This window comes from Engraulis encrasicolus, chromosome 10 (genome assembly GCF_034702125.1).
Source record: "Engraulis encrasicolus isolate BLACKSEA-1 chromosome 10, IST_EnEncr_1.0, whole genome shotgun sequence".
Taxonomy (NCBI): Eukaryota; Metazoa; Chordata; class Actinopteri; order Clupeiformes; family Engraulidae; genus Engraulis; species Engraulis encrasicolus.
The window spans coordinates 5,699,576-5,723,588 of NC_085866.1; the positions used below are offsets into that span (position 1 = coordinate 5,699,576).

The window sequence follows — 24,013 nt, forward strand, 5'->3', positions numbered from 1 at the left end:
ACCCAGGGTTTCCCAAGGGGGTGGGGGTGCGCGAGCAGAATTGAGCAATGGCCAATATGTGTGTTTTTATACATGATTAATGATACAGTAAGTAGTTTTGAATTGTATGCTGGAAGAAACATCAGGACTATTGTAAATGAGGATTCCCCAAATGACACTGCATTTGTGCAGTGAAGCCATACTTGAGTGGCAATCAGCACACCAAAACATTTGCTTAGGGGGTGCGCAAACCACATTGAAATGTACAAGGGGGTGCGCAGGGAAAAAAGTTTGGGAACCACTGCCCTAGTCAATAGATTTCTAATAGCTGACAAACTATTAATGGAAAATCTAGCAATATTAATATAGAAAAAAAAATGTCAGGCAATATTGCAAATTTTTCCATTAATAGTGTGTCAGCTAATATTGCTAGAAATCAACAGGACAGCAAATACGTCATACAAGTGAATACAAGTCCCTTTTGTCCGCGACCCCCCCTTCAGTACCTCCGTGACCCCCATAGGGGTCCCGGCCCCCAGTTTGGGCACCACTGCCCTAGGCATTGCTGCGGTACGGAGGCCACAACAAACCTACTGCGCAGACTAGAGCTCTAGACAAACTCCTTTATGTCTAAAAGTAGAATCAATTGTTTCCGACTTGTTCAAGTTTTATCTTTTACCTGACATATTTCGAAGGTGTTCACATGTTTTAATTAACATGTCAGGAAAAAGATCAAACGTTTACCGGTACATGTCGGAAACTAAAGAAGCGTTTAACCAAGAATAGACTACTACTGTACCTCCTTCTCTTTCCTGAGGGACGTCTGTGCGGTGATCAGGTCCGTCTCCAGCTGTTTCCTCCAAGTCTTCTCCTCCTCCAGGCGACCCTGCAGGAAAGTCACCCTCTCCCCAGACATCTCCCCCTGCAGGCCAGGTGAGGTACAGTCACAAAGAGAGAAGGGAATGCTTCACTTAACTGGGTCACTTATACAAGTCTAGTAAAAAAAAGGGTGCTCATCAAAAAAAAAAAAACGTGGCCGACCAAACACCCATGAAAAGGTAAAAACAACTTTTGAGGCACTCCTTACTTATGTTGAAAAGCCTTTATTGAACTCTGGCTAAATGCAGAGTTTAATAAAGGCTTTTTAACTTTAGTACGGAGTGCCTCAAAAGGTGAGGTAGAGTCACAGAGAGCGTTCAAGGGAGGACATGTCAATCAACATGTCAATCAATCAAAAGACTGCCTAATGCCGCATTCCAACGCCATGGCCTGTGTATGAGAAGTGAGGGCGTTGTCACATCCGTCTACTCTGAACACCTGTGGAACCTTTCGTTAAGAGCATTTAGCAGCTTAGCCAGGCTTTGTCGTCTGCATGCATTTGACTCAGTAAAGTAGGTAATGTGTACTATGTACATACCACTCCTTACATCCAGTGCAATGCAAATGGACAAATGTGTTTAATTATCTGTAAAACCTACAGCTTGTTGACACTGGTTACAGACATGCAGGATTGTAGCCTTAAAGGGACAGTTTGGTCAATTTCAACATGCAGTTGTATTGCTCACGCTACCCTTGACTTGTCAGTACCTGGTGATGCCACATTTTTCGGTTCAGCCCTTTCCGAGATATGAGCAATTCTAATGGGGGCAGCGTTTGTTTACATTTTTAAAAAATGAAACATAGGCCAACTCCAAATATTTTCCCAAAAGGTACTGCTGTTTGCTAGTTTGCCACACTGTCCCTTTAAGGTCCTCCTAAAATACAACCTGACAAGTTTAAAGTCCTGACATGGCGCTGCGTTTCAAATAACACTTGTTTTCTTTGTACGCAGTAGACAAGTGAGGCAATACCACCTCAAAGTGCAAGTAAATAACAACATTGCTATGACAATGCAATGAGTCTTGGGTAGCCCATTAAGACTTGTACATTACCATTTTGGTGGCACAAGGTTATAAGACTGTACTGTATGTATGGTGTAGGGGTCGACCGATACAGGTTTTTTAATGGCCAATGCGATACCATTTTTTTTTTCATCCCCCTTGGCCGATACCCGATTTCCGATACCCGATATTTGGGGCAAATATGGGTTAAAAAAAAAGGTTATTCCAGGTCTCAAGTAAAAAAAAAACATTCCTTTAACATTATCAAATTGAGGTAGAACTTGTAACATTTAAACACCCACTCTAACAATCAAGTAATGTCTAACAATCAAGTAATAAAAAAAATAAAGTGTCAAATGACATAAAATAATAAATATTGCGTATCGGTCAAAACCACACGCGTATCGGCCGATACCGATACACTTAAAAAAATGCAAATATCGGCCCGATATCGATACCGATATATATATCGGTCTATCCTTAGTATGTTGTTATCACTCCACAGTGGTAATATCTTCAAGTTAGGTGGGTGGTGTGCATGTACTGTATGTATGTATGTACTGTATGCATGTCCTGTATGTCTGTACACAGGCCTGTGTCCTCTGGGCTAATAGTCCAGGGCCCCCTGTTCTGTTCTTGTCAGTTGTGCAATAGTCTTGTGATGTTATGTGTATGTCCTGTCTTAAACGAGTCTTGCTCAGGGATGCCAAATGAATCTCAGTTTAAACTGACAATAAAGTAGTATCGTATCGTATCCTATAACAGAGGCTCTGTGTTAAGGTGTTGTGTCCTGTCTTAAATGAGTCTTGCTCAGGGATGCAAAATGAATTTCAGTGTAAACTGACAGTAAAGTATTATCATATCGTATCAGACACTCTGTGTTAAGGGGTTAAGCTAAGGGTTAAATGGTGGAGCTTACGTGCTGAGAGCTGCCACTCCCTTCCTCTGTAGATGTAGATGCCATTAGGGATTCCCTCTGGCTCGCTTCGGTCTCCAGGCTTTTGATCTGCAAGCACCAAGTGAAATTAATGTTAACACAGCATAGCATTGGACAAGCCATTTACTCACAGCCCCAAGGAACATACAGTACGGCGACAGGGCTCTAAATTAACTATTTTCATCACCAGCCAAAATGGTTAATAAATGTTAATCTTCCTAGCCAAACACACATTCCTTAATGCAGTGTTTCTCAAAGTGGGGCTTAAGCCCCCTGGGGGGGCGCGGGGGCATCTCAGGGGGGGTATGTGACTTCTGATTTTGGGTTTTTCCCCCCAAGGAAATGATTTCCTGTCTCGCCAAAAAGTCAATAAGTTTAAAGCCCTCACCAACATTATATTATTAATTGTCGTGAATTTGAATAGCATAGGAAATGAGTACACATCTGCATTCGACTGCAGTCCCTCTTTGTTTAATCTCCACCAGTCACCTTTCCTTTGATTCTGCGCAGCGATCTTAAAATCAGTCTGTGCGAGTACTGCTGTTGCTTGGCGGGGCTCGGAAGCATTCAGACCCTCTGAAGGGGGGGAATGATGGAAAAAGTTTGAGAACCGCTGCCTTAATGGGTCATAGTGGTTAGTAAGTTGGTCTTTTCTACCAGCCAAACTCACATTTCATCAGCATTTGGCCGCTTGCCTGGTGTAAATTTAAAACCCTGTACAGCAGTACATGATATATAAAGCATGTACAGAAGTCAATCTTATTGGTGATGAGTAAGCATTAGACACTTATTTAATTCCATTAAACGTAATCAACACATAGTGTGCATCGCCAATCACCCCCTAGAATATCGTGATATCAATTTTGATCAATTAAAACCTAATAATAGTTCCGAAGTCGTTAGAACACAAAAGGATAGTGTAGGATAGATTATGCAGCCCCTAGTCTGTTCGTTTGCTTTCAAGTCATCACAGCCCTACTAGCCCTATCAAAGTGTCAGCTTCACGCCACTAATAAGTTACGGTCACATTTCAAGTCCAGTCACATTTATTTTTATAGCCATTTCATACACTGAAAGGCGACTTGATGTGCTTCACAAACAACAACAACAAAAGAAATAGTATAGAACAATGCAAATATGGGAAACGAGTACAAAATGGTTCAACAAAGTTAAAACTGTATGTTGAGGAGGAAGTTGACGTCCTCCTCTACTTCCTGTTCCTCCTCAGCCAATCCACGTCCTCCTTGACCTAGGGCCTGTGGTTTGCACAGATCTGCTCAAAGGTGAATGTGGCTATAGTTCAAAACCACTACACTAGGTAACGGTCTAAATTGTGAGTCAAGCCCTCATCTTTTCCTGAGTACCTTAAGTCCCCCTCATGGCTGTGTCAGTCTCACTTCTGCTTTCAAATGATCACAGCCATATTAAGTGCTGGGACCTACAGATCAACCATCTCTGGTTTGATGGGCACTAAACCCATGATGTTAAGGTTGACACTCTCCTCACCTTCCTCCTGACTCTCTGAAGTTCCCTCCTCGTACCTGTTGCACTACTGCTTTGACAGCACATAATGCCCTACTAAGGGCTATAAACCAAAGATCGTAGAGAAGCGTGAAAGCGTGAAAGCCTATTGGGAAACTCCAACTCTCATTGTCATTGTGACACAGCACTCCACAGCACACAAGTGAACACTGCACACTGCACACAACGAAATTGCATTTATGCCTCACCCGTGCAAGGGGGCAGCCCTCAGTGGCGCCCCATGGGGAGCAGTGCGGTGGGACGGTACCATGCTCAGGGTACCTCAGTCATGGAGGAGGATGGGGGAGAGCACTGGTTGATTACTCCCCCCACCAACCTGGCGGATCGGGAGTCGAACCGGCAACCTCTGGGATGCAAGTCTGACGCCCTAACCGCTCACCCATGACTGCCCTAAAAGAACCTAAAGAACTTAGACCTAGAACCTAAAGCTATCTCTCAAGCAGTCATGTTGAGGGTGATGTGAGGTCCTCACCTTCCTCCTGAGTCCCTCCACTTCCCCCTGACCTCATGCCTGACTGGCTCCTGCTTTGACAGCACAAAATCACAGCCCTACTAAGGGCTATAGACCAGGGCCGGGAATCGAACCCGAGTCGGCCCCATGGCAGACGAGTGCCCTACTGGTTGGCCACGGCAGGGCCCTGCAGCCCTACTTCCAAAGTGTTAGTTTCTTGCCACTACGTAGAAAGATACAGTATGTTGAGGGTGAAGTGAAGTCCTCCTCACCTTCCTCCTGAGTCCCTCCACCTCCCCCTCGTGGTGGTCCTGCTCCTGCTTGCTGCAGTTCTGCTCAAATTATCACACCCCTACTAAGGGCTGTAGCCCAAATATCTAATGATAACCATCTCTGAAAGGTGTCGTGTCACCATTGCCTCTTTTCCACTGCTGGTTTTCTGCTAGGCCTACAGCTCGACACAGTGCGACTCGACAGCCGCCACTTTTTGCTTTACGATTGAGCTGTGTCGCGGCAATTCGAAAAGCAAAAAGTGGCGGCCGAGTCGTGCTTTGTTGAGCTGTAGGCCTAGCAGAAATCTGGCAGTAGAAAAGAGGCATAGGAGGCCTAAGCCTGGCTGACTCTCCTCACCTTCCTCTGTAGTCCCTCCACTTCCCCCTTGTGCCGGTCACGCATCTGCTTGCTGCAGCACATCATAGCCATACTAAGTCAAAGGATTGTATAAAGAACCTCAATCAAAGCTCATCAAGTTCTCCTCACCTTCCTCCTGAGTCCCTCCACCTCCCCCTTCGTGCCGGTCTCTCCTGCTTGCTGCAGTTCTGCTCAAATCATCACAGCCCTACTAAGGACTGTAGCCCAAATATCTAATGATAACCATCTCTGATGTGAGACCACTAAACCCAGTGATGTTGCTTTCATAGCACATTATCACAGCCCTACTAAGGACTGTAGCCCAAATATCTAAAAATCAACTCTGAAAAAAAAACTTTTAAAAAAACATTTCTGAAAGGTGTGTCTCTAGGAGGGATGCAAATGATTAATCGATTAATCGACCGTAGCCTGGCTAACTCTCCGCACCTTCCTCCTGAGTCCCTCCACCTCCCCCTCGTGCCGGTCTCTCTCCTGCTAGCTGCAGTTCTGCTCAAATCATCACAGCCCTACTAAGTGCTATGGACCAACCAGTGATGTTGAGGGTGACGCTCTCCTCTCCTCACCTTCCTGCGTAGTCCCTCCACCTCCCCCTCGTGCCGGTCCTGCTCCTGCCTGCTGCAGTTCTGCTCCTCCCCCAGCAGGGCCTCCAGCTCCTCGTTGCGCTCCACCAGCTCCTCATGTTCCCCCTGCAGCTTCACCAGCCTCCTCTGCACCTCCCGCAGACGACACTCCTGGTCCTCCCACTCACGCCGGCACCTGCCGCCCCACACAAATCACATTATAGAGAAAAAGAGAAAAGATGAGTTGCGTCTGTGGGGTAGTAGTATGAAAAAAAACCTTCAGGTGCTCATCGTATTACAAAGTTGCAAAAACTTGTACGTGTTAAAAGTCCTTTATTGATACATGGACATTGATAGCAGGTCGCACGCGACCGAAACGCGTCTGCTATCAATGTCACTCCATGTATCAATACAGGACTTTTAACACATACTTCAGAGTGCCTCGGACCCTCTCTCTTTACACATCACACTATATTACATCAAATTACAATATATTACATTACATTACATTACATTGCATTACGTTACAATATATTACATTACATTATTACATTACATAACAACAAAGGATGCTTTTTATCCAAAATCTTTGATCCCCCACTCACACCTGCACCTGCCACTCAACACACATCACATCCCATTACATTACAGTAAAATACTGTACATCACATCACATTACATTAGAGTAAAATACTGTACATCACATGACATCCCATTACATTACAGTAAAATACTGTACATCACATCACATTACATTACAGTAAAAATAAATCACATCACATTACATTACAGTAAAATACATCATAATGCATAAATGCATAATGCATCATAAAGCTGATGCTTTTTATCCAAAAAAAATGTTGTCCCACACTGTGTGGGCACCTACAACCCACCACACACCATCATCCATCATGACTCAAAGTCATCCTTGTCATTAGTGGAGATGATGTCTTTCCACTCATCACACCATCAATATGGACCACCCATCGTAGAGATGAAGATGTGTTGCTGCTACATCCTATACGAGGGCTACTCAATTAAAAGTCACAGAGGGCCAGTTTGCCAAAATTCCTCCCAGTAAAATATATTTGCCGCATATTTGTTTCAAAAGTTTACTACAATTCGCGTTGCCAATTTAGTGCCACGTTTTCAAAGCATGGTTATTGGTTGGTTATTGGGGGAAAGGAGAACAAGACATAGAGGTATAGTAGGAGAAAGTCATATTGAGAGAGATAGATAGATAGAGAGAGAGAACGTGAGAGCAGCAAAGAGCAAAAGAGAGAGAAACTCCAGACCTAATATCTCACGGCAGGCATCTGCATTGTTGCATTTCCCCCTCAACACTGGTTGCAACCGTCCATCATCAATTTTTGTATTGCCCCATAAACCAAGTTAATTTAACTGTCAGCTTAATGTTTGCCAATGGAAAAGGGAAGTCACTTGCACTCCTTAAAGGGGTATGCCACTATTTTGAGGCTTAATACAGTTAAAATCGTCAGCCAGGGTTTATAAAGGTGGTAAGGTGTCTTATTTTTCATGTAAGCCGAAGTCGCTAAGCTAGTGAAAGTCAATGGATCCGTGTAGCATTGTAGTATGCTACACGTATCCATTGACTTTCACTAGCTTAGCGACATATTCCCTCTTTTAACTTGTCTTAAAGCAAGACAACGCTTAACATGAAAAATAAGACACTTTACCATCTTTATAAACCCAGTCCAACAATTTTGACTGTATTAAGCCCCAAAATAGTGGCATACAACTTTAACCTTCTTGGTGCTCCCAGTCCAAGAGTCACTGTAAGCTGTCTGCTTTCCATTCGTTTGCATATGTTTTGTTAGCGCCCTCTTTCCCCTTTGCACAGTCACAATTGTAGGTGCCGAGGCGAGCAATTGCTTGCACTGTTATCCCCGAGTTATCTTTTTGACGTTAACTTTGAGCACAGTATTCATTTCCTTCTACGGCCAGTGAACATGTTCAGAGATAGTACGGTTCAAGTATTCTTTCTGGTGTTACTGTCTCACGAGTTGCTTTCACGAGGGCAGGGCTTAGCTCATGTGTTTATCATTGTCATGGCAAGGCAATACAGACCCGATACTCGTCCCGATATTTTTAAGGGAGTTGGCCTAAATGATAGACTCAAACATGACAAAAAAAAGACGCAACTTGCATCAACTGTGTTTTTTCATTGCCGTGTTGCAAAGTGTGCCTTCAGGTGCGCCCGTTTTTGTTACATTGAAAGACGTACCATTAGTTACAGTATTTCTTATGATACATGACTGGAGACCTGATGAAGCAACAAAGGGCCTATAAACGTCCTTATCATTGTCATTGGCAAGGTATCAAAGCTAAATACATAATTCCATAAGTGTTCACTATCCCATGCTTTCAGTCTTGATGCCTTCAGTGAGAATCTACAATGCACTGTAAATAGACAGGGGAAATAAAGAGAATGCATTGAATGAGAAGCTGTCTCCACATGTCTTTCTGCTTACCCTTGGCCTCCACTATTGAATGAGAAGCTGTCTCCACCTGTCTTGGTGCTTACCCTTGGCCTCCACTATTGAATGAGAAGCTGTCTCCACATGTCTTTGTGCTTACCCTTGGCCTCCACTATTGTTGAATGAGAAGCTGTCTCCACATGTCTTGGTGCTTAGCCTCGGCCTCCACTATTGAATGAGAAGCTGTCTCCACATGTCTTGGTGCTTAGCCTCGGCCTCCACTATTGAATGAGAAGCTGTCTCCACATGTCTTTCTGCTTACCCTTGGCCTCCACTATTGTCGTCATTCCACAGTTTGGCACACTTTCATTTCTCTGTTCTTCACACACAATCAAAAACACTTACTGTACTATGTAATTCAATTTATCGGGGAGACGTAAGAACCTGCCCCTTAGCAAAATCTCCCTTCCCATGGTCACAAGTTCCAACAAATTATAGACCTTATTATATTACGAAAGATGTAACCATTAAAATGATTGTTACATTGGGTTTCTTCTCATGGGCTTCTTACAAGGCCTCCTAAACCCCACCCTTTCCCATCTTTGGAGCGCTGTTAACTTGTGATCTAAGAATAACCATTATTTTACTTATTTTAAGGAAAAATCCCTCAATTTATATCTTAGAAAGATGCGAGCAAGAGCTTAGGAGGGATCGTTAGGGGCTTACAGGTGCTTAACTGTAAGACATGTCCTCATTTGAGAAGGCCAGCACTTGGGCTTGGTCGTACAGCAGTGGGTTAATCTATTCAAGGAAGCCACAGCTAAGGGAGCCGCTGAAGTTCTCTTTCTCTCTCTCTCCCCTTCTCTCTCTCTCTCTCTCTCTCTCTCTCTCTCTCTCTCCCCCCCCTTCTCTCTCTCTCTCTCTCTCTCTCTCTCTCTCTCTCTCTCTCTCTCTCTCTCTCATCTTCACACCTCGTAGGGCTGGTGTGCAGGATTAACTGTGGGTTTTAAAGCGTATTAGTTATGGGCTCATTAAGCTTGTTAGTTATGCCGGAGATCAAGTTCACCGCCTTCAGTCAGCAACGTGTTTTGATTTACATGGAAAGTGGTATGCGGTTTCCAGACATTTTCATAATGCATTTTAGAACTGGGGTGCATTTCTCAAAACTAAAGTTGCTTACCACATTAGCTACTTTTTTGCTTTCAATGCATTTTCCCATTGCCAATTACCGAAGTTGCTAACAGGCTAACAACTTCTCTTTTGAGAAATGCACCCCTGATTTGATTTTGGCAATGAGTTGCTCTGGGCTGCCTTGATGGAGATCTGTGCTGGGTTTGCCTTGCCATTAAAATGCCATGTCATTCAAAGTCACTAAAATGTTAGTCTAACACATAAATCACACACATACGGACACCTGAATACACATACACACATGGTACCTTTTGTGAACTTCCTGATTGTCAGATGACTGGGCATGTACTTCGTCTGTATCACCAGCCTGTGGGAAGAGCATGGTGAGGCAGGTAAGCGGCAAGCACCCAACAAGAGACGACAAGCACAAGGGAAAGCACACGGCCAGGGGCGGTCCTAGGGGCGGGCCTAGGGGCAGGGGCTGCACTCGAGAGATGGCGAAAACATCACGAAACCCCTCCCCTGTTGCGAAACCCCACCCCCAATGACATCCGAAAATCGCTATAAACATGTTACAGTAAAATCATTATTACATTACATTACATTGTTAAATTATAAATTATTAATAAACAAATCGTTAAAAATCGTTATTTCTACACTATTTCTACCACATTGTAGAAGAATAACATAACTATTAATGTTTTTTTCAGTTATTATAAGCGTCGAATGGGGCAGGGTGTTGGAGAGAGTGTCGCCTGGGCACCGCCAATGTGCACAGCTATTATCAGGCGAGCATTGTTCAATGCGCAGTATGACAACATTTAAAGCCACATTTCTCAGTTTCTATGTTAATGTTGTTATTGCACCTGTTATTTTGATACTACCCAGGAATGCAGTCTCCATTTTGTGATACAAAAATACAGTATTAACTAAAAGTTTAAGCACTGTTCTGCATACCTGTCCAAGATTTCGGGGAGACCGATCTGACGATTTTTCAGGCCCATGATTGTCTGATTTTGCCTTTTCCACCTATGATGAACAAAAATAGAAATAGAAAGTCTTATATTGTCATTATACTCGGTGCAATAAGATTTCAAAATGACCAAAGATCAGCATCTATCTGATATCTAATACTGATAGCAGGCAAGGTAAACACAAGTTTACATATTCTAAAACATATGTATTATTTATTTATTTGAAAACGCTTTAACCTGATAACAACCATAGCGCTAGTTAATTTGGAGAAGGGATTTGTTTCGATGTCATACAATTATTGTCATGTGACTAAAAAGAGCTGTCTTCTACGTTCAGTGTATTGCTGTCTGTTAATGGCCTGTGGATGACTAATGATGCCAATGGCTGGGCACTGCATGCTTACAACGGAGACCCCGGTTTGAATTAGCCTGGTCCTGACCATCCCATAATACTACCATTTCATTTCGTATTCATGGTCTGGAAGTTGTGTGATCTGACGCGATTGCAGGAAGCGGGAAGTTTGATGGTTTGATGGTTATGGTTTGAAATGATTGGACAGCTCTCACCCAATCGCCGACAGTTACTCAATAACAACTTAGCGCAGATCAGAGCCATTGGCGCAGACGTTTTCGTCATCGTCACGAGCGTCTTCCCCCTTTCTCCCCCACGTGGAGCGCTTATTCGCTTATTGGCTGTTTTCTGATTAGATTAGATGGGGGCGTTGCGATCAAAATCCCACCAATCTGGACACTCAACAGAAGAGCAAGGCCAGGCTACCGTAGTGGAGCCAATCCTTTGGTGGAAGTACGTAGAATGGCTCGCAAGACTAAGTTTGAATAGAGCCTGAGGTCATTTCCCGATCCTTCTCTCTCTCTCTCTCTCTCCACTCGTTTCCTGTCTCTCTCTCCCACTGCCTTGTCACAAATAAACGTATAAAAGCCCAAAAAAACATATTTTTTTAAAAAAAAGAATCATGCACTCGTTATTTTTCCTGGTGAACCAGAAGCTATGTGTTGACGCCCAGGGGGCTGGGCTACACAAACCTTCTGGTACACCTGTGATTCGCTCTCCTCCTCCGTTTACGAAATAAACGGGGCAGCACGACGAATCAGGATCGTAGGGAGGGATTTCAGTGGGTATGACGTTTATCGAACGCAACTCCCTCCCCCAGGGTAGTTCGGCTGTGCCCGCCCCCTCCCTGAATCACAACAGTAATGGCGGCGTGCGAGGAGTTATCATGCGTCGGGATGGAAGCAGTAATTTCAGCGGTGTTATCCAAAATACCTCAAGTTGATTTTCTAAAGGATGTTGTTCTGTTTTGGTTCCCGACCTGGCAGCGCTTATGTGACGACACGTCCTACGTCACAAAGCTTCAACGTGAGTGGTCGAAGTGTCATGTCATTCATATGAGGTTGCTCCAACCGCGTGCAAGCATCTTTTGACTAAACCCCGCCTGCGGAGAGGTGTGAAAGGGCAGTGTGCCAGTAGCCTGTTACTTACAGGCTACTGGTTCACCAGGAAACTCGTTATTACCATTTCCAGAAGGTCTTTGCGCTCTGTGTCGAGGATGTGGATGCGCTCTCTGAGGACTCTGATCTCCTCACTCAGTCTTTCATTCTTCTCCGTGGCCTCCTGTCCCTGTCCTTCTATCACATCTAGAAGACAACATCATATAGTATTAGAAATATGAAATATGAACGCCAGGTTGGTGGGGGGAGTAATTAACCAGCATTTGCCCCCCCATCCTCCTCCATGACTGAGGTACCCTGAGCATGGTACCGTCCCGCAACACTGTTCCCTTTTATTTTGGGCAGCATTGGGGGCATGGGTGAGGCATAAATGCAATTGCGTTGTGTGCAGTGTGCAGTGTTCACTTGTGTGCTGTGTTGAGTGGCTGTGTCACAATGAGAATGGCAGTTGGAGTTTGCCAGTTGGCCTTTCACTTTCATCCTTCACGTCACTTCATATTTAAATAATTTACATACTACAGTGACTGCCACTAAATAAAGCAATACCTGTTCTCCAGACTTCAGGGATTTGAATGATCTTTTGAATTTGAAAACTTTCCAAAAACAAACGAAGCCCATAATAACCACACGCATCATCATCATCTCTCTCACAAGTCGCTTTGAATAAATGAAAGCGTCAGCTAAGTGCAATGTAGTAGTGTAGTGTCACAAGTGCACTGAAGGCATGGCTCCTCCTACCAGCCGCGTTGGGGGCGGGGTTGTTGTTGTTGTTGTTGTGTTTGCGTGAGGAGGAGTCCAGCTGGTCGGTGAGGTGTCGGATCTCCTCGTGGGCCATGGTGAGCCTCCGCGACGCCTCCTCCAGGTCCCTCTCCAGCCTCACACGCTCCTCACGCTGCTTCAGCACCTCCTCTCCGTGGGCCTGCCGGAGGAGGAGGAGGCGGAGGAGGAGGAGGGGGAGGTCATGGGGAGGTCAGAGAGATGGAGGTCAGTTGATGGTGAAAATTGTGACTTCTCACTCCAAACTTTCAGCATCACACACAGTACATTCTGCAGTACTAATTCAAGACGTAGCATTTCTCCAAAGTCGTATTTTTCAGACTCAGAGGTGTGGGTGTGCCAGCAGCAGGCATGCCGATTAGTAGCGCTTGATCAGACCACATTCGATTCGTTCCGCTGTGGTGTCACATGCAACGACAAGCAACAAAATCACAGGCTGTAGTCAGGCAAACAGTGAGGGAGAATAAAATATCAGATCATTTAGTGGTGCAATATGAGACTCAATTCACAAAGTTGCATGCTCCCGGAGCAAAGCCAAGACACTTATGGAGCACCTACATCAGTCATTTTCCATGAAAAGCGTTCTAAAACATATGTATTATTATTATTATTATTGTTAAATCACCATAAACTTTACTGATACCAACAACAGCGCTAGTTGATTTAGAGAAGGGATTTGTTTTGATCGCACACAACTATTGTCAATAGTTGTGTGCGATCAAACAAAATCCCTTGTGATGTGACGAACAGGACAATTTCAAACTTTCAGGGTTTTTTTTTTTTTTTTTTACTAGATTTGGACAAGTGACTCAGTGCAGGATTCCCTTCTCTCGTTTTGGTGATATCTGGAGCATGTCGAGCCACTTCAAACACAATGTAAAGAAGCCCATGTCCCCCATTAGCTGGCCAGGGTCTCGAAAAGTGCCCAGCAAAAAATGGCACACATCTGGGTGTGGGCAAGTCAAGAGTAGTGTGAGCAATACAAATGCATGTTGAAACTGGACGGAATTTACCTTCAATAACAGCCAAGTGAGAGAACACAGCTTTGTGTATGTACTCAGGGAGGGTGCACTTCTTTCTTATGGACAAAGTTTAGCTTAACAGGATGTTTAGCAGGATCCACTGTTAGTACTGTATGGACATGCTGCATGAACCAAAAAAAAGGTTAATTCTAATTCATTCAGCGGAGACATACAGTACATTGGCACTAGCATGTGCCCTCTCTGCTACATACGTTAGCAATAGCATGTGCCCGCTGAGCTACATACGTTGGCACTAGCATGAGCCCGCTGTGCTTCCTTGCGCATCCCAAACAGCTTCCTCCAGGGACTATGGCCTTGAGGGTCCTTCAGGAGGAACATTCAAAACACATACAGCACATGTACATGTACGGACAATTACACAGGTGCACGGTACCACTGTAAATGAAAGAAAAACACTGAGCTGTACTGTGAACAACCACAATGTGTCATGACAAGAGAATCACACCACGTGGCCCAAAAGTGACAGCTCACTTGCGAAAGCACTGTATTTATAAACCTGTTTTTACCACAATGTGCCATGAACAAAAAAAATGCCAGGCAACGTTAACAACAGGAAGTACAAACAGAGATGGGGCGAGAGACACTGCAGGATCTGGGGCAAGGAGAGATGGAGGGATAGAGAGATGCAGAGATGGAGAGATGGAGACAGGACTGGGCTAGGCATTTTTTGGAGTAGATCTTACGGCCCTTGACACAGTCTCTATGTTTTCTACAATAATATGATTGGCGCTGTCTACTGCCTATATTTAAGGTGGATGAATGGGCTGCCCCATCTAAAAAAACAGAGGCAACAACAACAAAACAACAGCATTGGCCCCTGAGGTCTGTCGGCCCGCTGGGAAAATGCCCTGTATGCCAGATGACCAGTCCAGTCCTGGATGGAGAGATGGAGAGAAAGAGAGATGGAGAGATAGAGAGATGGAGAGATGGAGAGATGGAGAGATGGAGAGATGGAGAGATAAGGAGATAGACAAGAGAGATGCAGAGAGGTGCCGCCCTCACCTTGCTCATGTTGTCTTTGGTGCGCTGGACGCTCTCCTGCTGCTGCCTCAGCTCCTCTGCCATAGTGTTTCGGATGTGATCTAGCTCCTCCTGGTGGACACATGGAGAGATGACAGGTTTGTGGTGACATTTGCATGGCGGTTTCATTATTGAATACGGTTGGCAATCTATTCAAAGTCTCTCACAGTAGAGTACACAGAGCAAATGTATGTGAGACTGACTTGTTAACATGTGGCAAGACAGACATAGAGTATGTGCCTCATAAAATGTAAAAACCAAATGTCAACTTAGATTTTATTATGGCTATTTCTTAAACTGAACTGCCACCACACCCATATATTATTCTTCTCCTCTCCTGTCCACATCCTAATTTTTCTTTCAATGGGGAGTGTTGCCTTGAAAGCTACCAAAGTGCCCTTTAGTGGAATAGATACATTTTAGGAGCTGTTTAATAATGCATCGACTAAAGGCCTTTAAATGGTAATTGGCACACCAGGCTCTCACCAGGCAATCAACTCCGGATCTTTGCCATCCGCCATCCTCAGGATCACAACAACATGCACTCACAGCTAATACTGTTTGATCTACAGCAGTGGTTCTCAACCTTTTTGAACAAACGCCCCCTGGATCTCATTCTAAGCCTCCCAACGCCCTCGCCTGACCTCCCCATAAACCTGCCAACACCCCGCCCCCCCCTTTGGTATTAAAAAAATTAAATGGACTAATGCCCCCAATGACAACTAAGCACTGCCCCTTCTCAACTGTATCCTTCTCAACGCCCCCCTAGGGCTCTCAAACGCCCCCTGGGGGGTTGCACCGCCCCCCATTGAGAAACACTAGTCTTCAGTATCTTTTTATGAACCCCCAAGGTCTCCTGGATTAGTGGCACCCTCCCCACATCTAATGATGAACACATTTACAAATTACCCACATCCTTCACAGGAGCCAAAATGTCTCAAACTCACATCAACTATTACATCAACACAGAGTCACACCAACTACTACAGCAACATTGTCAGCAGGGAAGAAGAAGAGATGTCTGTTTCCCTCATTAACTAGTCAAACTCGGTGATTAAAAAAATGTCGATTGACAGGTGCAGTCTCAGCTGGATGATAAATCATCATTTATTATATAGTAATTATTAGCCATTATTACTCATAAGTCTTGTCACTTCTCTGCCTCTGACCAGCAATAATGCTTTAGGACTCATTTGTGTTTTTAATCTGCAGCTCGGCTCGGCTCCCCAACCGTGTGTAGACTGTGTTAAACGTACAGCCAATTAGTCAATGCCTCGTGGCTAAGTGACTTAGCTAAGGTGACTATGGAAGTGTCCTCTTGGCCATCTGCCAATGTAGACATTACCACGTTCAGTGTTGCCAGATTGGGCGGGTGCCCGCCCAATTGGGCTACTTGGGATGAGCGTCGGCGGGCAAAAACGGGAAAAATTGGCTATTTGGCGGGTTTTTAAGCCGTTTTGGGCCCATAGAAGTCAATGTAATTTGTTGAATTTGGGCGGAATTTAGCGCATTTTGGCGGTTTTTGAGAACCTTTTGGGCGGGATTTGGTCAGACACATCTGGCAACACTGACGTTCAAGACCACCACACGGGGTACAGAAAAAGAAAGACTACCGGTACACATGTCTTGGAATCGGGAACACTATATTTCCTGACATTTCACATTGGCACCTACAAGCAGGGCTTTGAACCGGTTCAAGGAACGAAAACGAAAACCGGGAACTTTTTGTATTTTACAGGGAACAGAAACGAAACCGGAAACGTTATTATTTTTTATGTTCTGGAACGGGAACACTTATTTAAAAATAATGGTAACCGGTTAATACCGGTTAATACCGTTCCTCAAACTAAAAAAAAAAGTAATTATTTTCCTACGTACATTACCATGACGACCGAGGTTCACGTCCTCTGTGACATCAGACATTCTCTGACTGAATGGAGAGGGAGCTGTAGATTACAAAGTCTTCACTCCACATCTTAAATTAGAGAAACCACTGTCATACAAAAGGGCAGAGTTTCCATTGCACCATTGTAAGACATTGCAGAGAAGCGCGTGTAAAACGCACCGAGAATGTTCAACGTTATTGGGCTTGGGCATCCATGGCTGCTTCAAATAAGCACAAACTCACAATGTCCATCATCGCGCTCCCTTTGACCCAAGTCAGCGTGGAGCGCGCATTTTCATCATTGAGGTTTATTCTCTGCTTCTCCGCTTAGGTCGTCCCTGAATGACAAAATTCTGGAGGATATTCTTTTCATCCGCTTGAATAAACAGTTTGGAATGTAGGCTGACTCATTTGCACTTCCGTCTTTCTTGGTTAATTAACGTCAGTTAGGCCTATGGGAGTTATCAGCTGACAGGAACGAAATTAACCGTTCCGGGAACAATATTTTTTTGTTCTAACCGGTTCGGGAACGTCAGTTTATTGGTGGAACTCATAACCGGAAACGTTATAATTCCGTTTCTGTTCGGAACGGAACGTTTGGGAAAGAAATACGGTTCAAAGCCCTGCCTACAAGTGGACTCAAACGTAAAACAATGTGCTCAGCTGTTCCAACTCTTCTGAAAAAAGTGTTTTCCTACAGTATAAAAATTGCTGTAGTATTCCTACACTGAAGGGCCGTACACACACGACGCTGCTAGTTACTCGCTCAGCGAATAAACTCAATAGAATGTCAGTGTGTTCCAGCGAGACTAGCAGGCGAGTAGGCGAGTACTGTACAAGCGATGCGATGTGGGCGGATCCCGAGTTGAAAATATTTTATCTTCGAGCAAGGCGAGTAAGTAAGTAACCAATTGGAAGGCAGAGTTCGGTACTTCTCGCCTGTTCATTGGCATTTAAAGCCGCGGGAACTTTCAGCGAATGTTCCATGAAAGAGAGGCGAGTAGGCGAGCAAGCGAGAAGCTAGTAAATAGCAGCGATGTGTGTGTACGGCCCCTAACCCTGCCGTATTACTAGCATAGTGAAAGTAGGGTACTAACCCGCAGGTGAACCTCCTGGAGTGTTTAATCCAGTGCTGTACCTGCAGGTGGGCCTCCCTGAGGCTCAGGCTTCCCATGAGCATCTGGGTGTCGGGCCAGTACTAAGCCTACTACTTTCTAATGCAGTATTAAGTTACTACACTATTACTGCCGCGTTAGTACAGTGACTGCAGTGTTCAAACCTACAGTTGGACCTCCCAGAGGTAGCTAGTGAGTGTCTCTGTGTCGAGCCAGTATCAAAACTGCAGTTTCTACAGTATTAGTATTAGTATAGTAAATGCAGGATTGCAAACTACAGCTGGGGTTTTAAACATAGTACTATATATTATAGGATTTGTGATATATTGGGCCGATAACCACAAGGGGGCACTATGGGGTATTGCCGCAATATCATGCAGTGTTCTAACCTGAAAGTGGACCTCTCTGAGGTTCCCCATGAGCTTCTGGGTGTCGAACTGATATATAAATTGGGTAACACTATATTTTAGGGATACATCTATAAGCACTAATACATACAATGTTAATGCCTGCATAAGTAACTTGTAAGGCATGTACTAAGCAAACGCTAAGGCCTACTAGGTCCTTACTAAGGTAAAATTGGTAACAAATCCCTTATGAACAAAACATTTGCGAATACATGCCTAGCAAATGTTTGATTTTGCTTTGTACGTGCCTTACAAGTTACTTATACAGGCACATTGTATGTATTAGTGCTAATAGATGTATCCCTAAAATAAAGTGTTACCATAAATTGCAGTGTTAAGATACTAGTATAAACCGTCTCTGCCGGTATCAAATCTGCCGTTTTTATTGTAGTGTTACCGCAGTATTACTGCAGTATGAGTATAGTCAACACAGTACTCTATCTGCAGTTCTAACTGTACCTCTCGGAGGCTACCGGTGAGCGTCTGGGTGTAGTAGTATAGTAAATGCAGCACTCTACTTGCAGTTATAACGGCAGTTTTTACTTCGAAACTAGTATAAATAAACCCGGTGCTCTACCTGCAGGTGTACCTCTCGGAGGCTGCCGGTGAGCGTCTGTGTGTCGAGTTTCCTCTCGGCGGCCTCCAGGCGTTCCAGCAGTGTGGCCCGCTCCACCAGCATGTAGGCCACCTGCTCACTGGAGCTACTCTGGCCGATCTCCCCCAAGCCCTCCTGCTCCAACATCTCCACCACCTCCTTACGCTGCACATCTGCAGATGGTGGAGGAGAAATGGGATAAAAATATATAATTAAATTAATAATTATGATCAAATTAAGTCAGATTTATACACTGCAGCTGCTCTGGCTGATCTCCCCCAAGCCCTCCTGCTCCAACATCTCCACCACCTCCTTACGCTGCACATCTGCAGATGGTGGAGGAGAAATGGGATAAAAATATGGGATAAAAATATATTGGTCACAATTCACATTTGGATAGTCCTAATCACAATTTATTTAGCTGGCTGAGGTAAATGAGACATTAAATGAACTGATGGGAGAAAACACATGAATACGCTAATACTGGCCTACAAAGCCAAAGAGCAGTAACTACGCCAACATCACAAGTGAGGAGATATTCAAATACAATTCTATTGTCACTCAGTAACATTATCACGAGGTCACAAGGAGGCAAGTCCACATATCAGAAGGAGCCCATCGACTAGTAAGCTGCATGCCCATCCATCCCACTGGTCGCCTCACCTAGCTGCTGCTTCAGCTGGCCCAGTTCTCCGCGGAGCTGGTCGTTCTCACGTTCGTACTCGCTGGTCAGGGACTCACGCTCCTCCAGCAGGTTACGAATGTGCTCCACATAGTTCTCCACCTGAGAGCAAGACACACACACACACACACACACACACACACACACACACACACACACACACACACACACACACACGCACAACACACCAAGTAAAATTAAACAAGATGAAGTGTTAGGGGGGCCGGGGCAGTAATAGCCCAGTTATGAGGGAGCTGGTCGTAGCTCCATAGTGCACGCCGGCCCTCTCCACCAGTGGAACATTGTAATAGTCATTGAAAAGTGAACTACCATAGTACTACACAGGCTTGTACGAAATTCCGAATGGAAAGAATTTCAATTCAAAATAATGCCATAATACAAACACTAGGTGGTGCCATTATCTTGAATTTCTTTGAATTTAACACTAGAACTACCACGGAGGGGTCAATTGACCTTTTTACCTAAAAGCCCCACGAGAGGGTCATTTGACCCTTTGGACCCCCTGCGGACACTCCTTTTGTTGTGGAAATGTGGCTGTTAGCAGCTCACAGCTGTCACTTGAGTCACAGAGTCGCTTGAGCCTGTGTGGGGAAGGGGACCCCAAGGCAAGCTTTTAGTATTGAGGTAGGTTATGAATAGTAGCAATTTGCGCGCTCTCTGCATACAACCAATGAGAGTGAATTATAATATATCCCACAAGTCCAGCTCACCATGTTTAAAAAAAATAAAATACACAAACATATCTATATTGCTATTTCAAACACATTTGTGTGTATAATGGTTGCCATCATTGACCTAAAGAAATATAGTAATTAAATATAGGCTACCTTGCTACTTTGCTGTTGTTATAATTTAAATGAATCACCGTCACGTTTTAGTCTACCCTGCTGGTCTATAATAGCGTCCGATGGCTATGGCGTAATGCCGTCAATGAAACATCTGATGACAGTTTCTAATCGCGTTTCGATGGAAGTGCATTAGATTATTCGAGTACTTGCAGGCCCGGGCCCGTCGGCCAAGGAAGGGGCGAACTCGGGCCCCCTCACAGGCCTGGGGGGCCCGGGCCCGGGGGCAGTTGTCCCCCCAGCCCCCCCTATAGGCCCCCCCTGCCTCTAGCGCTAGAAGTCTCTCAAAAAGAGATGAATAAAGTAAAACAAAAACAATCATGTAGATGGTAATATGTTCTTCACACAGTCAATACGACCCACTGTGGTTCCAATCCTAGAGTGCACGCATATGCAGATTTTTTGGGGTAGTTTTTGATACAAAGAGAACAGGCGCATAAAGTTGATTATGTTCTGTTCCTGTTCAGCAAAATGCTTTGGTCATACACTGTATTGTAAAGCTGGATTCCAAATGTAAAGAGGAGGACACTGACACCCTCAGAATTGGAAACCCAGTCTGCACAGTGTTGGCTACTTATACGTTACAAAATGATAAACAATGAATAATTGACTTACCTGCACATACTGGTGCTACAGCTCTTACTCTGCCAGTATTCCTATCAACTGATACTCTGTAGGCTATATTTGTTTCATAGCTATTTGTTTCTGGATTGGATTGGTCAAATAGATTAGTCACCTGCAATGTTGAACTCTCCTCATTTGTTAGGCAAAAAAGATGTTACTTGTTATATACTAACCTGATTATCATAATTTTGATATGACATCTTCCAAAACGTTCCAAAATATTTTATCTCAATTTCCCAACACTATCTTCAAAATTGAGCAGACTATTCTGCATATGATGACTTATATGAAGAAAATGTGCTGACATGTTTTCAGGACAACCATTACACTGAGAATCAACCAATTGGGATAGATCAGCAAGGTACATTCATTTGAAAGTTGTACTAAATGTAAGCTGATTGTGTTAACTGTAGGATACTTGTACATAGCTATTTGCAAGGATGTACTACATGATTGAGACATGTACAAAAGCATTTGAAATTTGATGAAAGCAATGATAAATGCCTTTCTGTTGTGAGGAACTGCAAATTAGTTTTGGGATTTGTCCATGTTTTGAGAATGACATCTCAGTTTCAAGAAATGAGCCAAACCAATGGAGAAAAACTGTAACACACTGTCCACCAAACTGTGTCCAAACTATCTGTCTTTGCTGCTGATATCTTCATGCAAGTTGCTATTTACCTGTGGTGATTTTGGAGGCTGACAGCCCTTGGGAAGAAGCTGTCCCTGTTTGTCTTGGCTGTTACCACTGTAAGGTGTGACCCCCTCACCCCTCACCCCACACACGGCCCCTAACAGCCTCATTACCATAACAAAATGAGTGATTAGTGTATTAGGTAAAAGCCACCGGGTCAAATGACCCCTCTCTGGTACTTCTAGGTAGGCAGAAAAATCCTGGTAGTTCTAGTGTTAATCTACACCACCCATTGAAAGTACATAGAACACCACCACCTAGTGTTCGTATTATGGCATTACTTTGAATTGAAATTCTTTCCATTCGGAATTTCGTACAAGCCTGGTACTACACTACTATGACATAACACAGGGCCTTTAGTAATGCACTACGACTTGGTCATTGCCATTCTGGTAACAGCACATTCATAATGCTGTCGCGTCTTAACGGGTTAAAATCTAAAGGTTGCCGGTTCGGATCTCATCCATGGCTGAAGGGCCCTTGAGCAAGACAGCTAACTCCAAATTGCTACAGGGGCTGTAACCAATACCCTGTACCTAATCTGCCCTACAATATCAGAACGCAGTATCTTGAAAATGGTCGAAAATGGGTTTAGACCGGAAATAGGCTTTAAAATACCTTCTTTTTCTTGTGTTAAAATTTTTTGGTACAACTTTGTCCCGTTTCAGAAAAAAACGATAAAAACTGATTATACTGCGCTTTTTGGTTTTAGGAGGTTACGTCGTACTAGCCAAGAACACAGTATAATGCGCATTATACTGCACTTCTCCATTGACACCGTGGTTTTGGTGTAGACAGTAATACCACAACAGAACGCAGTATAATGATTTTTCGCTAAAAAGTAATGAGAATGTTGATTTTTTAGTTTTTTTCTTGTGTGCATGAATTTCCACCACAAAAAAGTATTCTATGGAAGTGTCATCTCCACTTTACCTCTAACACAGTTGCGTGGCCAGAAAGGAAACTTTAAAGCCCTTTTTCTCAGTTTGCCATTTTGAATTATACTGCGTTCTGAAATTGTAGGGCAGTAATGTAAGTCACTTGGTATAATGAAAACCCTTAGCTAAATGTCATTTTCAAATGAGCTAAATGAAGTAATTGTATTATTACAGAATAGCAATTGTATAGTATAGTACTGGTAGTATTATAGTATAGTAACTATTATTCTCTTGGTTTTGGCAAAGGACGCGCTCAACTTCTTGGAAAAACGAAAGTCTTTGGGTGCGCGATAAAATGTATCAACTTAAGGAAGAAAAATCCACGCACTGATGAAGGCTTGATAGCCGAAACGCGTTTGCTTTTTGGACATGGTGGTAATATAAATAAATAATGAGACGCAGTTTGTGAGTGCGGATTTTTCTTCCTTAAGCAAAAATGTTTTGCCTGTGACTCCAATCCCACATTTAGTCTGGTTTATCAGGCTACCACTATGCACTACGATGGAGGTTGGAGGCACTAATCTGAATTGGATGCCTCACTTGTGGATTGCCAATTAAAAGAAGACAAATGCTAGTGAGATCTTGATGCTTTAACAACACGTCATCCTGAAGCTCAGGTGAAATGGCGGCAGTGAAACTCCACTGAGGTGGTGTGATGGCAGCCTTTTTGCATGATGTACACTCAGGCAAATACGTCACTGACCTATCTGGCTCACCTGACGACAGTTTTATATGGTGCAAACAGTAGATCTGTCTCATTTCACTAGAGACCTGTGGCCCGTCTGTAGTACCTGCTGTGGGGAAGACAGATCAGGTTTCCAGGAGCAAGTGCGTGACTGCCAGCTCGCAGCTGCTTGCTGCTCATTAACCATGCTTTTGGAGAAGGTACTCCTTAGATACGGCTACTGTCTCTCTCTCTCTCTCTTTCTCTCTCTCGCTCTCTCTCTCTCTTGCACACACACACACACACATGCACACACTCCACCTGCTGTCTCTCTGAGAGTTGATATGTCTGTGAATGTTCTCATTCGCCCAGGTCATATGCCCATGCTGATTGCCAGCTCTGTGTATTATGGACAGTGCCTGCTTTCGAATATGCTGACTCCCGTCCTCCCCAGCTCCCTTTGTTGTGGCTAGGCTGACGGCAGGAAAACTTAACATGTGTATTAAGTTCATTATGTCTAACTTTTAAATTAAACACCTAGGGTTTCCTTTTGCCTTAAGACATGGAAAAGTTTTTATCTTTTACCTGACATGTTTCGACGGTGTTACTTCCGTCTTCATCCTCTCTAACAGCAGGAGGTGTGACCAACCTGTCATTATTGGCAGGGAGGTCACACCTCCACAACAACAT

At 44.0% G+C, this 24,013-nt stretch overlaps 1 protein-coding gene across 1 annotated transcript in view; it reads right to left on the minus strand.

Annotated features, from left to right (window-relative positions):
• ccdc30 (coiled-coil domain containing 30) overlaps window positions 1-24,013 on the minus strand; it is a 98,756-nt gene that overhangs the window by 71,853 nt on the left and 2,890 nt on the right. Inside the window, exons 3-13 of the mRNA XM_063207930.1 lie at window positions 19,519-19,639; window positions 18,838-19,028; window positions 14,836-14,925; window positions 14,059-14,136; window positions 12,752-12,932; window positions 12,078-12,199; window positions 10,527-10,598; window positions 9,878-9,936; window positions 6,004-6,196; window positions 2,779-2,865; window positions 779-901 (exon numbers count right to left, since the gene is read on the minus strand). Of these exons, the coding sequence (XP_063064000.1) occupies window positions 779-901; window positions 2,779-2,865; window positions 6,004-6,196; window positions 9,878-9,936; window positions 10,527-10,598; window positions 12,078-12,199; window positions 12,752-12,932; window positions 14,059-14,136; window positions 14,836-14,925; window positions 18,838-19,028; window positions 19,519-19,639 (1,317 nt within the window). The remainder of the gene's footprint in view (window positions 1-778; window positions 902-2,778; window positions 2,866-6,003; window positions 6,197-9,877; window positions 9,937-10,526; window positions 10,599-12,077; window positions 12,200-12,751; window positions 12,933-14,058; window positions 14,137-14,835; window positions 14,926-18,837; window positions 19,029-19,518; window positions 19,640-24,013) is intronic.